Here is a 13,773-nt window from a genome sequence, read left to right as displayed (position 1 = left end):
GTTGAATCCATTTGGGAAGCAGCTCCTCAATTTTGGTTGTCTTCCATAAACCATGGAATTTTTGGGATATTCCCACCTACCTGGAGCCTGGATGCTCCCAAATCCCCTTCCAAACTGGGTAAAAACCCCATTTATTTCACCCTTCTGCTCAAAGAGATGGATCCCCTTGGGAAGCAAATCCTTGATTTTGGTTTTTTTGCACAAACCATGGAATTTTGGACATTCCCACCCCCGGCTGCTCCAGTTGGTCAAACAACGCTTTGGGTTTTATTTTATTTTATATTTTTTTGCCTTTTTTTTTGCTGCCAAAGCAGCGGGAGCGGCCGCCGGGCTGGGAAATTGGGGAGCAGAGCCCCGAGATGGAGGAGCAGCTCCCAGGGCTGGATTTTCCTTTTCCTGGGGACAGTCCAGGTGACAGCAGCAGGGACAGAGGCTCCATTGTCGCCTCGGTGTCCCTTTGTTCGGGCAATCTCTGCTGCCAGCCCTCGCCTTTTGTGCTCCTTTCAGCCCGCGGGAGCTAATCCCGCTCGGGGGAAAATTAAAATAAATTGGAATTCAAAGAAAGCGAGCTTCAAACTGGGGAAATTCGCCTCACCCCGAGTAAAACCCCTAAAAAAATAATAAAAATAAATTGGAATTCAAAGAAAGCGAGCTTCAAACTGGGGAATTTCGCTTCACCCCGAGTAAAACCCCTAAAAAAATAATAAAAATAAATTGGAATTCAAAGAAAGCGAGCTTCAAACCGGGGAATTTCGCCTCACCCCGAGTAAAACCCCTAAAAAAAATTTAAAAAAAAATTGAAATTCAAAGAAACCGAGCTGCAAACCGGGGAAATTCGCTTCACCCTGAGCAAAACCCCTAAAAAAAATTAAAAATCCTAAAATCCCCCGGGTTTTTTTTGGGAATAAAAAGGGATTGGAGGAGGAGAGGGGCAGGAGCTGAGCAGCGATGGGCTGGGCTGGGCTTTGTGGCCGCTCCGCATCCGCCGCCGCGCAATTAACGCGAGCGCTGATTAACGGCGGCAGTGGGGGCTCGAGGAGCGCTGCCATCCTCCTCCCCGACCTTCGGGACAAGAAAAACTCCAGCTCTCCCGAGAAGGGGTCACCGTTTATTCCTTTCCAATGTTACAGCTTTTGTCTGTTTGGTTTTTTTCCCCCTTTTTTTTGCTTTTTTGTTTTTTTTTTACAAGTTAGAAAATTGCAAATCAAGCGCTTTTGTTGTTGGGGTTTTTTTTCTTTTTTTTTTTTTTTTTGGCCATTAAAAAATTATTTACAGAGAAAAAAAAAAAAACAAAATAACGTCGGCTTCACATTTTACAGCTGGTAGGGCCCCCCTGCCTCCACCCCACACCCTAAAAGTTATCCCTTAAAGCAGAATTAAACACAGCGGACTTACAAGCTTTATGGGTTTAAGCCAATAGAAGACATTATAAAAAAAAAAAAACCAAAAAAAACCCAAAAAAACCCTAACCAGATTAGCTTTTTAAACCACCGATTTCTATAGAAAAAAGAAAAAAAAAAAAAGAAAAAAAAAAGCACGAAATACTTGAAATGAAAAGTCAGAACCAGGAACGTAAACCGAGAAATGAAGGGGGGGAAAAAAAAATTACAAAATGAAACAAGAAAAAAAAAAAAGAAGAATTCCACGGAACAGTCAGCGGGAGCGGGAGGACAGGGGACAGTCCGGAGGCTGCAGAGCCCCAGAGCAGGATTTGGGATCCGGCTCCTCACAAACTGTAACTCCAGGGCCGTCCGGGCCAAATCTTCCTCCCCGGTTGGTTTTTTTTGTTGTCACGTCGGTTTTGTTTTTCCTTTTTCCAGCTCAAACCGCTCCGGCTCGCGGCGGTGGGAACCCAAACCAGCTTTTTCTTTTTGTTTTTGTTTTTCTACCAGGAACGGGGGGAAAAGAGAGACAGAGCGAGAGAGGAGCCGGCGGGGCGGGGGGTGCGGGTGCGTGGCAGTCCGAGGCGGTGCGGGCGAGTCCGGGGCGGTGCGGGCGGCTCGGGGGGGGCCGGGGGGAGCCCCCCGGTGAGGAAGGAACCGCTCACCCGGCGAGGAAGGAACCGCTCACCCGGCGAGGAGCGCCCGAGCGGCCTCATGGCAATCGGCCCCTACTCCTCCTGCTGCTCCGCCGGGCTCGCTGCGGGCTCCGGCCCCGCGTCTTTCGAGGGCTCCTCGCTTTTGGCGGTGTCTCCGTGCTGCTGCTTCTCCTCCTCCTCCTCCTCCTCCTCCCGGCTGCCCGCGGCTTCTCCTCCATCCCGGGGCTCGGCCGGCGCCTCCTCGGGGGGAGCCGAGGGCTGCAGCCCCCCCGGCGGGGTCTCGTCGCTCCTGCCCTGCTCCTCCGTGGGCGAGGAGCCGGAGGAGTCGCCGGCCTCCTTCTTGCCCTTGCGGAAGGAGATGCCGCTCAGCTTGAAGGGTTTCTTGAAGGAGAATTTCTTCTTCTTCTTGGGGGCGTCCTTGGGGGTCGCGGCTCCCTCGCCCTGGGGCTCGGCGGCGGCCGGGGCGGGCTCGATGGCGTCCGCGCCGCCCGCTTCGCCCTCCTGCTCCTCCTTGGGGGGCTCCGCCGAGCCGTTCCCGTTCTGGGGGGCCGCCTCGACCCCCGCCTTGGGCGTCATGTCCCCGTTGTAGATCACATGGCCGTTCTCCTGCCGCGGGGGGAGCGCGTTAGGCACCGCCGGGACCCCCTCCCCAAATCCCCCGCGCCCCCAAACCCCCCCGCGCCCCACAACGGGCACCCGGGCCGGGAAAACGGGGGGCGCCGGGGGATCCCCCGGGGAAAAGGAGGCGGGCACGGGGGGCGCCGCGCCCGGGAGAGGGGGGGCTTGCCGCCGGTGGGAACGGGGAGCAGCGGGCACACGGGGGGCTCCCCCGGGGGACAGAAGCGCACCGGGGGGCGCCGAGCCGCAAAAAGGGGGCGCGGCGGGCCCGGGTTGGGGTCTCACGGGGGGATCCGCTCGGTGTGGGGGGGGCCCAGCGCGCTACCACCGGGCGGCGCCCGCGCTCCGCTCCCGGTACCGGGGCGCGGCGGCGGACGGGACCCGCCCGGTGCCGGGGGGGAGCCCGGGGCTCGGCGCGGGCGGTGCCGCATCCCTCGGTGCCCGCCGGGCTGGAGGGTCCCCCCGGGGCCGGGAGGCTCCCCTCAGCTCCATCGCGGCTCCATCACCGCGCCCTCCCCGCCGCGCCTTTGTCCGCGCTGCCGCCCGTCCCGGCGGGGCGCGCGGTGCCCGCCGGTGCCCCCGGTACCCACCTGCCCGTTGGCCTTGGCGGTGTCGGGCTCGCCGCCCGCCGCCTTGGAGCCCTGGCTGCCCATGGTGCGGCACTCGGGGAGGTGCCGGCCCCGCCGCGGCGGCTGCGCTGGGCGGGAGTGGGGCGAGCCCCCCGCCGGCCGCTGATAAGGCGAGGGGCGGGGGCGGGACGGTGCCGAGCCCGCCCCGGGGGCGGGGGGAGCGCGATGGAGCCGAGCCCCGCCCGGCACCGGGGGGTTCTGGTGGCCGCCGAGCCCCCTCCCCGCCTGTGCGGCCCCGGAGGTCGGGGCAGGTGGGATGGAGTGGGGTGGGGGCACCCCCGTCCCTGGGTGGGGTCTCATGGCAGCTCCGTCACCCCCGGGGCGCTGCTCACCCACCCCGGACAGCTTTGGGGTGTCTCTGCCTCCAACGCCATCACCCCGGGGTGCTGCTCACCCATCCCTGACACCCTTGGGGTGCTGCTCCCCCCAGTCCCAGAACCCCCGGGTGCCTCTGTCCCCATCACAAACAGCCCTGCAGTGGCCGTGCCCTACCCTGTCACCCTTGGGGTGCTGCTCACCCATCCCTGCCACCCTTGGGGTGCTGCTCACCCACCCCTGTCACCCTTGGGGTGCTGCTCACCCATCCCTGCCACCCTTGGGGTGCTGTTCACCCATCCCCGTCACCCTTGGGGTGCTGCTCACCCACCCCTGTCACTCTTGGGGTGCTGCTCACCCCAGCCCTGTCACCCCTGGGAGGGTCCCACGGTGCCACTCGGCCCCTTCCTGTCCCCCCAGGACTGTCCTGGTGCAGGTGGCCTCGGTGCTGTCACCCCAGGGTGCTGTCACCCCACGGTTTTGCTCATCCCGGGGTCCTGCTCATCCCAGCCCCATCATCCCCGGGGTGTCATGCTGTGGGGACAGGTCCTGCCGTGGGGACAGGCTGTGCCCTGTGTCCCCACCCCCCGAGCCCCCTGGCGCTCTGCCAGGGAGGATTTTCCCCTCTGGGTTATTCCTCCTCTCCGATTTCCCGGAATAGGAGAACGGAGGGGAAAGGAGACCGGGGCTGAGCTGAAGGGCTGTTTGCACTGGCTTGGGGCCTGCAGGATCCCTGCCAGGACCCGGCAGCGCCAGCGGGGATTCACTCCCTGCCCTGCAGCACCCACCGGGGCCTCCCAAAATCCCTTCTGCTCCATCCCCAGCCACCAACACTCCCTGAGTTCCGCTCCCAAGCGCCTCATCCCGAGCTCCGCAGCTTTCCAGGCACCCTGCTCCCACCGGGGCTGCTCCAGAGCCACCGGGGCTGGCAGGACCCCCGTCCCCAGCACCCAGCTGTGCCACCAGCCCAGCAGCATCCAAGGCCGGACTCGGAGAGGAAAACAATGTCCCGCTGTGTGTGCTGCACCAACAAGGTCATGTTTTGTCTCCGGCCTCCCTCCCTCCCCCCGGCACATGGCTCACCCCCGGCAGAGCGAAATTGCTGTTAATTAAAACAGGCGGCATCTTCCTGATTGACTTTTGGGTGCCAGTTGATAAAAAGCCCTTGGCCGGCTGCCGGGCTGGCCCTGAGGGCTCGGAGCGTCCCGAGCAGCCACGGGAGCTGGGCAGGGTGTTCCCTGCTGGGAACAGAGCTCCGGGGAGGCTCCTGGGTTCGGGAGGATCAGGAGCCTGTGAGAGTGGGGGATTAGTGGGCACACGGTGTTTGTTCCCAGTCCCAGCTCCAGGCTGGTGTTCCCAGAGGGGGAAGGGCTGGGGAGCCCTTCCCGGTGTCCCGGCAGCCGTTCAGCTTTGGGAGGTATCCACCGTGAAGCCACACTCCTCTTCCCACCTTCCTGTCATCCTGGAATGCAAACAGGCCTTGTGCTGCTCTGCATCCCATCCCACCTCATCCCATCCCATCCCATCCCATCCCATCCCATCCCATCCCATCCCACCCCATTCCACTGATCCCATCCCATCCCACCTCATCCCATCCCATCGATCCCATCCCACCCATCCCATCCCACAGATCCCATCCCATAACCAGCTCCAGCCCCCACAGCACCCCTCCACAGCCATCCCTCCACACGACAGCCCCAAGACATTCCCATCTCCCGCCCCAAAGCCAGGGGCACCCCAAATGGGAATGGCACCAGCAGCTCATCCCCCTGGACCATTCCCGGGGCTGGTGGCAGCCCCAGCGTGGCTCTGGCTGTCGGGCTGGGGTCACCAACGTGTTCCCTGGGCTTGTGGGGAGGAGTTTCCTTGGATTTAAGGGGATTTATGGGGCTGGGGTCGGCAGCCACCCCATGGACACTTCACCTTCTCCATGTTTTGCCAGAGGGGACGAAAAATTTCATCCCACACCTCTCCCCTGTCCCAGAGCACCGGCACACGGATGTGATGCGCAAAGGACAACCTGCAGCAGGGCTGGGCAGGACCAGAGGCAGAGCTGGGGGGTGACAATGCCACCCCCACCCTGCCAGGCCCTCCTCCAGGCGTTTTCCCAGCAGCTTCCATCCCGGGAATCCCGGTCTCTCCCATCCCGGCTTCTCCTGCCGAGCCTCTCCTGCAGCGCTGCGTGAGGGCCGTGGTTATAAATAACCAACTCCCCGCGGATCCCCGGCCGTGCTCCCCTTCCAGGGCACATCTCTGTCCTCGTCCTTCCCTGCTCCTTCCGGCTGGATCTGCTGCCCCCGGCGCGGCCGCGGCAGCCCTGGGGCTCCGTGGGGTGGCTCTGGCTGTCCCCAGGCACATCCACAGCTGCTTTCCCGGCTCCCTGCTCCCAGTGTTCCCACCTTTCCCAGCTCCCAGTTTTCCCAGCTCCCAGCTTTTCCAGCTCCCAGCTTTCCCAGCTTTCCCAGCTCCCAGTTTTCCCAGCTCCCTGCTCCCAGCTTTCCCAGCTTTCCCACCTTTCCCAGCTCTCACCTTTCCCAACTCCCTGCTCCGAGCTTTCCCACCTTTCTCCCAGCTCCCAGCTTTTCCAGCTCCCAGCTTTCCCATCTCCCAGCTTTCCCAGCTCTCAGTTTTCCCAGATCCCACCTTTCCTATCTCCCAGCTTTCCCACCTTTCCCACCTCCCAGCTTTCCCATCTCCTACCTTTCCCACCTTTCCCAGATCCCACCTTTCCCACCTCCCACCTTTCCCAGCTTTCCCACCTTTCCCATCTCCCACCTTTCCCAGCTTTCCCATCTCCCACCCTTCCCACCTTCCCCATCTCCCACCTTTCCCAGCTCCCTGCGTCCCCGGGGACAGGAGGTGACACCAGAGGGGAGGACAGGAGCCATCGGACACCAGGACCCGCAGAATTCCAGCACAGCCCCAACGCCACCAACCCCTCCCGGTGGCCGCTCCGTCCCCCGGGAGCTGGAGCGGGGCAGGGGCTGCGGGAGCTCTGGAGGGAGCGGGAATTTGCAGGATGCCCGCAGACGGACAGATTATGTCTGTCCGCTCCTCCAGCAGATGGACAGGCAGACAAATCTCCGCCGCTGCTGCCCGCCAGCCCGGGGGGACGCCAGATCCTTGCGGATGTTGTTTTCCACTTTCCAGACCTACTTAAACTGCGGCTGATGATTAATTTATTGGGTGTTAAGCGCCGAGAGGCTGCAGGGCAGAGCGGGGAGCTGCGGAGGGGCAGGAGGGACCGGCCCAGCCCCTCGTCCTGCCCCGCATTCCCGCAGCCCTTAACGAGGAATTAAGGCAATTATTTATTCATGGGCTCGGCTCATCCTCGCCGGGATTTTATCCCCAGTTAAAGGGACCCAGCCAGGGCGACCGGCAGCGCTGGGAATAAAAACAGAGGGATTTCCACATTGATTTATAAATAGCAAGGGAATTAACTAATTAGATCTCTCCCGGGGAGAGAATTCCGGCAGGGAGAGTTGGGCTGGATGGATGGTGGAGGCTGCTGCCACCACGGCAGTGATGGGGACAGCCCTTGGGGACAGCCCCGAGCTGCTTTAGGGTCTGGGGGCTGCCCCTGTAGGGTCGGGGGGCTGCCTCTGTAGGGTTTGGGGGTGCCCCTGAAGGGTTTGGGGGTGCCCCTGAAGGGTCTGGGGCTGCCCCTGAAGGGTTTGGGGGCTGCCCCTGAAGGGTCTGGGGGCTGCCCCTTCCATGGTGCAGGATTTTGGCCTTCCCAGGATGTGGAAATTCACCGGGGATGCTCCAGATGTGCATCCCATGGGGATTCGGGGTGAAGGGGCTGAGCTTCCTCAGCTGCAGCAGGAAAATCCTCCGTGCCGGGGGATTCCTGGTGGGAACAGGGCCCAGCGGGAGGAGCAGGGAATCTCTCCCCCGAGCCGAGCAGAAGCTGGGCCCAGCTCGTGGTACCGAGCGACCGCTGAGGTGCACCTGGGAGAAACCTCCCGGAGCAAGCACAGCTCTCCCGAATTCCCGGGAATTCAGCAGGGCCCAGCACCAGTGTCCCCAAATCCTTCCTGCCCTGGGCAGGGCTCCAGCCCGGGAGGCTGTGGAGAGGCTCTGACTTCCCATAGAAACCATGAAAGGGCCCCTTCTTGTGTTTGCCAGAGCCCCGTCATTTTGGGTTGTGAAGATCCCATGGCAACCGGCGCCTTCTGCAACTGCACTTGCTATTTCTGGGCTCGCTTTTCCCCTCCTGTGGGATCATCCCGTGGGATCAGCCCCAGCCCCGGGCCTTTCCCAGCCCCTCACCCCCTCCCCTGCTGGGGCTGAGGTGCTGGGAGTCACAGAGCAGGAAAGGGAGAGGAATCTCCTCCGGCCTTATCTCGGAGCCCATCTGCCCTTCCTCGGGTCAGGAGCTGGGGTTTTGGGATTTTTGCAAACAGAGCCAGGCCCCAAAATCAAACCCCCCAGCCTCACCCTCGGGCTGGGCTGTGCACCCCGGGGTGACAGTGGGGACACCGTGGGACACAAGCTGGGGCAGCTGGGCTGTGCACCTCAGGGTGACAGTGGGGACACCATGGGACACAACCCCGGGCAGCTGGGCTGTGCACCCCAGGGTGACAGTGGGGACACAACCCGGGGCAGCTGGGCTGTGCACCCCAGGGTGGCAATGGGGACACCATGGGACACAACCCGGGGCAGCTGGGCTGTGCACCCCGGGGTGACAGTGGGGACACTGTGTGACACAATCCGGGGCAGCTGGGCTGTGCACCCCAGGGTGACAGTGGGGACACGGTGTGACGCAATTTGGGGCAGTTTTGGCACTTTGGGGATCAACACCCCCACACGGCCTTTCCCAGCCTGTGGATCCCTCCCGGCACAGACCAGGAACCCCCACACGGCCCTGGCCCGGGCATCCTGCTCATCCCACGGTCCTTATCTCCCTCTCCCGGCTGATAAGGGGCTGCCTGACCCTGAGCTGGCGCTCGGAGCTCTGCGGAGCAGCGCGGCTGCCGGGGGTGCTGCGGAGAGCCGGGAATGCGGCAGCATCCAGCCGGGAGCAGGGCCGCGAGGGCTCTGCCCCCCTGCCCCGGGCAGGGACAGCTTCCAGAGCATCCTTCCTGGCCCAGAGGGAAGTTTATAATGGGAACAAAAGCCAGGCTCGCTCCAAGTGCAGCTTTTCCCGTGCTGTTTCCTGGCTCCCGCACGCCACGGCCGGGCCGGGAGGGGTGGGTGTGATTTGGGATCCCGACATCCCAGCCAGCCCTGCCCTGCGGCAGCGGGGAACCATTCCCGTCACTCCGGGCCTTTGTCCAAACCCCTCCGGCCCTCCTGGAGCCCCTGGAAGGAGCTCTGGGCCTTCCCCTCTCCGGGTGGGCACCCCCGGCTCTGCCAGCCCGGCTCCGGCCCTTGGAGGCTGCAGCAGCTCCGGATCCTCCCGGGGCCCCCTCGCCCGGGCAGGGCACGCAGGGACCCCCCGCTCCCGCTGGGGGCTGATCCCGCAGAGCCCGCGGAGCCCAGGGACCCCACAGAGCCCACAGAGCCCACGGATCCCATAGATCCCAAAGAGCCCACAGAGCCCATAGAGCCCAACGGCCCCACAGACCCCTCGGCAGGGGACACCACCCCGCACCGCTCCCGCCCCGTTTTGCCCGGTCCCCGGGCCCGGTGGCCGCCGCTGGCCGGGAGCGGGGCAGGAGCGGGAGCGGGGCAGGGAGCGGGACAGGAGCGGGGCAGGGAGCTGGAACGGGGCAGGGAGCGGGGCAGGGAGCGGGGCAGGGAGCTGGAACGGGGCAGGGAGCGGGGCAGGGATCGGGGCAGGAGCGGGAGCGGGGCAGGGATCGGGGCAGGGAGCTGGAACGGGGCAGGAGCGGGGCAGGGAGCTGGAACGGGGCAGGAGCGGGGCCGGGAGCGGGGCAGGAGCGGGGCCGGGCGCTGCGGGGCCGCGCTGCCTCCCCCGGGAGCAGCGGGATGTGAGGGCCCCTTTCTCCCCGCGAGTCAATGTGGCTTTTTGTTGCGCTGCCGGGGCTGATAGCGCCGAGCGGGGACAGACAATACGTGCCATTGTTCCCTTTCAGCGACATCTGACGGGAGAAGAGGCCGCTGTGTGCCCGCCATGAGGGGGAAGGGACCGCACGGCCGGACAGGGACACCCAAACCAGCCCTGGGTGTCGGCAAGGCAGCACCGGAGGGATGCTGAGCGCCTAAAATCACCTCGGTTGGGGTTGGAAGGGAGTCTGAGGAGCGTTTAGATGATGGGGGTGTTGTTTGTGGTACTGGGAAATCATCCCCGAGAGCCACGAACTCCCTGCCCCGCTCGTCCCGATGGAATATTAATTATCAAACCTCATCAGGAACCTGCAACACCAACACCACCGACGCTCCCGTCGCTGCTCCCTCTCCCCCAGGTCCTGCCTGGTTTCCTGGGGGTGCCTGAACCCCCGGGAAATCCGGGGAAAACCTCACCCCGAAACCCCGCGCGGGTGGGGTGGGGCAGGGGCTCGGTCCCTGCGAGGGGGGAGCCGGGAGCAGGACCCGGGGGGGGAATCCCGGCCGTGCCAGGGCTGTCTGCAACTTTCCACCAGAAATCCCCTCCTTCCCTTTATCCCGGGCTCTCCCCGGCCGGGATTGCTTCACCGCCGGCAGCAGAATTCCCCCTTGGCCCCCGAGCGAACCGGAGAGCTCGGGGGTGGCTCGGGAGGGGCAGCGCAATGCCCCGGGCTGGGACTGTGGTTTTTGGGGAGCGCTTCGCCCTCCCAGCCGTGCCCCGTGAGCTCCCACCCCCTGGGGCGGGCACGGGGGGGTTTTGGACCCTCCAGAGTCAGGTGCTGCTCCCACCCCCCTCACCCCCGCTCGGCTTTCAGGGTGGGGTGAGCGCGGGGGGTCCCCGCCGGAAGGGGCTCGGCAGCCCCCCCAGTCCCACCCGCTCGGGGGGAGCTCCGGGAGGGGCCTCCGGCCGGTTTTGGGGTCTGTCGGGGAGGGCTGGGGGCAGCGGGGCCGTCCCCGCCCCCACGGCTCGCTGGGATGCAGCGGCGGATGCAGCTCGGCCAGACTTGCATGGCCGTAGCCATGGCAACGGCAGCGCGGGGGGATGCGGGGGATGCGGGGGGATGCGGGGAGAGCCGGGGCGAGCCGGGGGAGAGCGGGGCTGCGGCGCTGCCATCGCACCCAGGGCCGGCTCGGCCGCGTCTGGGGACACCCCACATCTGGAGCTGCACGCACATCTGGGATCTGGCTTCTCCCAGGTCCGGATTCACCCACATCTGGTTTTGCCCAGGTCTGGGTTCGTCCCTCACCTGTTTTTTTTCCGTTTCTGGAGTCACCCCACATCTGGAGTCACCCCACATCAGGGTTCTCCACACACCTGGCTTCTCCCAGGTCTGGGCTCACCCCACATTAGGCTCCCGCAGGCCTGCCTTCCCCCCACATCTGGCAGCACCCCAAACCCTCCCTGAGCCCTGTCCGTGTCCCCCCAGCCGCGGCTCCCCCGGTGCCGGGGTGCCGGGCCCCGGGCGGGGCGGGCCGGGCGCGGGGGGGCCCTGCAGGTGCCATCAAAGCCGCCGCTGTTTGTTTTGGCTCCGCATCCTCTTTGAACCGCGGCCGTTTTTCCTCTCCAGGACTCTGAACCTTGGGGTGCTGCCCCCCAGCCCCCCCCGCACCACGGGGGAGACCTCCCCCCACAACTCGCTGCCTGCTGGGAACAGGACGGGCTCCCGCTCCTCTCGGCGGTGGGGACACCGCGGGGACACTCGGGGTGGCCGCTGCCCACCTGCCCGCCCCCCGGCCGGCCCAGCCCCCGCGCCGCCAGCGCGGCCGCGTTTGGCAGCGGAGCGGCTCAGCTGGAGAAAAGCCCGCGGCGCTGGAGTGACCCACTAACCTTCTTCTCCTTAAAAATGCATGAAATGCAGGCAGCTGCCGCGGGGGCTCGCACATGCACCGCGGCTGGCACGGGCGGGGCTCGGGTGGGCACCGCGGCTGGCACGGGCGGGGCTCGGGTGGGCACCGGAGCCCCCCCGGGAAGGGAAGGGGGTGCGCTGCCCTGGCTGCCCAGATTTGGGGGGCTCCGGCTGCCCTGATTTGGGGAGCTCCAGCTGCCCCGATTTGGGGGGCTCCGGCTGCCCCGATTTGGGGAGCTCCGGCTGCCCCGATATGGGGGGCTGGCGGGGTTTGAGTCGCGGTGCATCGCCGCGCAGGGCGGGGGGTGGCACGGGGCTGCTGGCAGCAGGATGTGGGCGCGCCGTGGCCGAGCGAAACCCACTCGGGATGCCAGCAGGGAGCGGCGGCTGCGGTGCAAGGACATCCCAAAGTGCCACCCCCGCTGCCTGGGTGCCACCCGGGTGTCCCGCGGGTGGCACGGGGCTGGCGGGCGGGCGCAGCCTCGCCCCGGCGCTGCCATCCCAGCCCTGACCTCGTTTCTCTGCAGCTCCTCCTGGCCCTGAACACACCCGGAGCAGATGGCAGCGAGCCGGGGGAGGCAGCGGGGGGGACACGGACCCCGCTCCCCGCGCTCCCAGCACCCCGTGTCCCCCCGCGGAGCCACGCGGTGCTGGAGGGGCCGGTCCCCGCGCTGGCAGGGGTTAACAGCTCCTGTCGCATGCGGCTGATTTAATTTCGGTCTCGTTTGCATGGCTGATTGCGGCTGCAGCACCTCCGTGAAGACGCGGGGATATTTTTAGCCGCTCTGGCTCCGGCTGAGCGGCCCCCGGGCAGCCCCCGGGCGGTGTCCGACCCCGGCGTCCCCTCGGAGAGGGACAAACAGCCGCGGCCTTCGGTGGGAAGAGAGGAGGATTTGCGGGATTAAAGTTCTGCCTTTGTTTCTGCGGTCACAGCCCTGTCTGGAGAAGGAGAATCAACCCCAGGAACCAACAGCGGCGCAAGCTGGATTGAGTAAACAACGGAGCTGCTCCATCCCTGCCGGAGAGCGGCCATTCCTTGGCCGGATCCGTGTCTCCCATCCTTTTCCCTCCGAAATTCCCAGCCTGGCCGCCTCGTGCTGCTGCCGTCACCCCAACAGGCTCAGAAAGGAGGAAATCGCAGCGCGGGGGGGTTTCCAGCGCCTTTTGGAAACCCCTGGGGCTTCCTGCGGGGTCTCAGCCCTGACTCACCGGCAGGGAGGGCGAGGCAGGGCTGGGAGCGCCCTCGGGGAGCTCCGCCGTCCTGCCCTGACACCTTCAGCCCCACACGTGTCCCCCCAGCCCGGCCCTGGTGCCAGCCAGGTGGCAGAGCCAGCAGCGTCTCCACCCACCCCCCGGCTAATTAACATAAATTGACACTGACTAATTAACCGTCCCGCCTCATTAGAGCCCGGATGCCGCATCCCTGGAACAGCAGGCAGCCGAGCCCGGGCTATCAGCGCACGGTGGCCGCGTTCCACCCCGCGCCAGGCACCGGCCGCCCCTGTCCCTCCTCAGCGGGAGCGTCCCCAGCGCTGTCCCCATCGCTGTCCCCATCCCACGGCCCTGCTGGGGCTGCCAGCAGCGATAACGAGATTGCCTCCTAATCCACTTATTCCTGGCTGGAGCGCAGGGCCGGCAGCCGCTCCCAGCGCCCGCGGGGCGCTGAACCCGCCCGGCCCCGGCACCGGGGGGAGAACCCGGCTGCTCTCGGGTGTGGGGCACGGAGAGATGCCCAGTGAGGCACACGGAGAGCCGAGCCCTCGGGGGAAGGTGACACCGTCAGCGGCACGGCCCCGGGGAGCAGCAGAATGAGCAAATCTTGCATCAGCCTGCGAGGGAGATAAGGAGCCGGCCCAGCCCTCACCCGGAGCCGGGAGGGAGCGGCGGGAGGAGGGGGGGGATGCTCGAGGCAGCGGAGTGCAGGGGAAGGTCACCCCAAGGCGGTGACACCCAGCTCGGCGGGAGGAAGGAAAAGGAAATTTTTCGCTTCCCTGTTTGCTCAGGGCTGCCCGGGAAGCGGGGGGCCCCGCGCAGGTCCCGTCCTGCCGCTGCCACCGGGCTGAGTCACCGCCCCGCACGTCCGACCGGTTTTTGGGGGACACCCTCGGGCTCGGCGTGGGAATGTCCTGCCCTCAGCAGCCCCGGGGCTCTCAGCTCCCCAAAACCCGCGCCTTGGGGGGTGGGGATGCTCCGGGAAAGCTCCCGCTCGTGCCCTGCGGGCCATCCCCGAGCGGGGATCATGACCTGGGTCAGCGGGAGGTCCCCAAAAGTGCTCGGGATCGGGAATTGCCGCTCCCTGGGCCGAGCCCGGGGG

The 13,773-nt window shown here is 65.3% G+C and overlaps 2 protein-coding genes across 2 annotated transcripts; both read right to left on the bottom strand.

The window, feature by feature from the left end:
• Positions 1-1,088: 1,088 nt before the first annotated feature.
• MARCKSL1 (MARCKS like 1) lies at positions 1,089-3,395 on the bottom strand. Its single transcript, XM_038161041.1, has 2 exons — positions 3,247-3,395; positions 1,089-2,644 (listed from the first exon to the last, which is right to left on the bottom strand). Exons 1-2 carry the CDS (start codon positions 3,307-3,309, stop codon positions 2,111-2,113), a joined length of 597 nt encoding a protein of 198 aa, XP_038016969.1. The 5' UTR covers positions 3,310-3,395; the 3' UTR covers positions 1,089-2,110.
• A 926-nt stretch (positions 3,396-4,321) lies between these two features.
• LOC119711185 lies at positions 4,322-13,726 on the bottom strand. Its single transcript, XM_038161037.1, has 2 exons — positions 11,441-13,726; positions 4,322-5,062 (listed from the first exon to the last, which is right to left on the bottom strand). The coding sequence occupies exons 1-2, from the start codon at positions 12,188-12,190 to the stop codon at positions 4,907-4,909; spliced, it is 906 nt and encodes a 301-aa protein (XP_038016965.1). The 5' UTR covers positions 12,191-13,726; the 3' UTR covers positions 4,322-4,906.
• Between the last annotated feature and the right edge of the window lie 47 nt (positions 13,727-13,773).

The sequence above is a fragment of the Motacilla alba genome, chromosome 23 (assembly GCF_015832195.1).
Source record: "Motacilla alba alba isolate MOTALB_02 chromosome 23, Motacilla_alba_V1.0_pri, whole genome shotgun sequence".
NCBI classification, from domain to species: domain Eukaryota; kingdom Metazoa; phylum Chordata; class Aves; order Passeriformes; family Motacillidae; genus Motacilla; species Motacilla alba.
The sequence above is the reverse complement of the archived record's forward strand: the minus strand, read 5'-3'. Positions and strand labels throughout refer to the sequence as shown.

Excerpts from the sequence above, each read along its gene's own strand:
- LOC119711185 (XM_038161037.1), bottom strand. The coding sequence starts at position 12,190 with ATGCAAACGAGACCGAAATTAAATCAGCCGCATGCGACAGGAGCTGTT. Across the intron at positions 5,063-11,440 it reads GCATTTTTAAGGAGAAGAAG|GATGACAGGAAGGTGGGAAG; the intron begins GTTAGTGGGTCA and ends TTTGCATTCCAG.
- MARCKSL1 (XM_038161041.1), bottom strand. The coding sequence starts at position 3,309 with ATGGGCAGCCAGGGCTCCAAGGCGGCGGGCGGCGAGCCCGACACCGCC. Across the intron at positions 2,645-3,246 it reads CCGCCAAGGCCAACGGGCAG|GAGAACGGCCATGTGATCTA; the intron begins GTGGGTACCGGG and ends CCCCCGCGGCAG.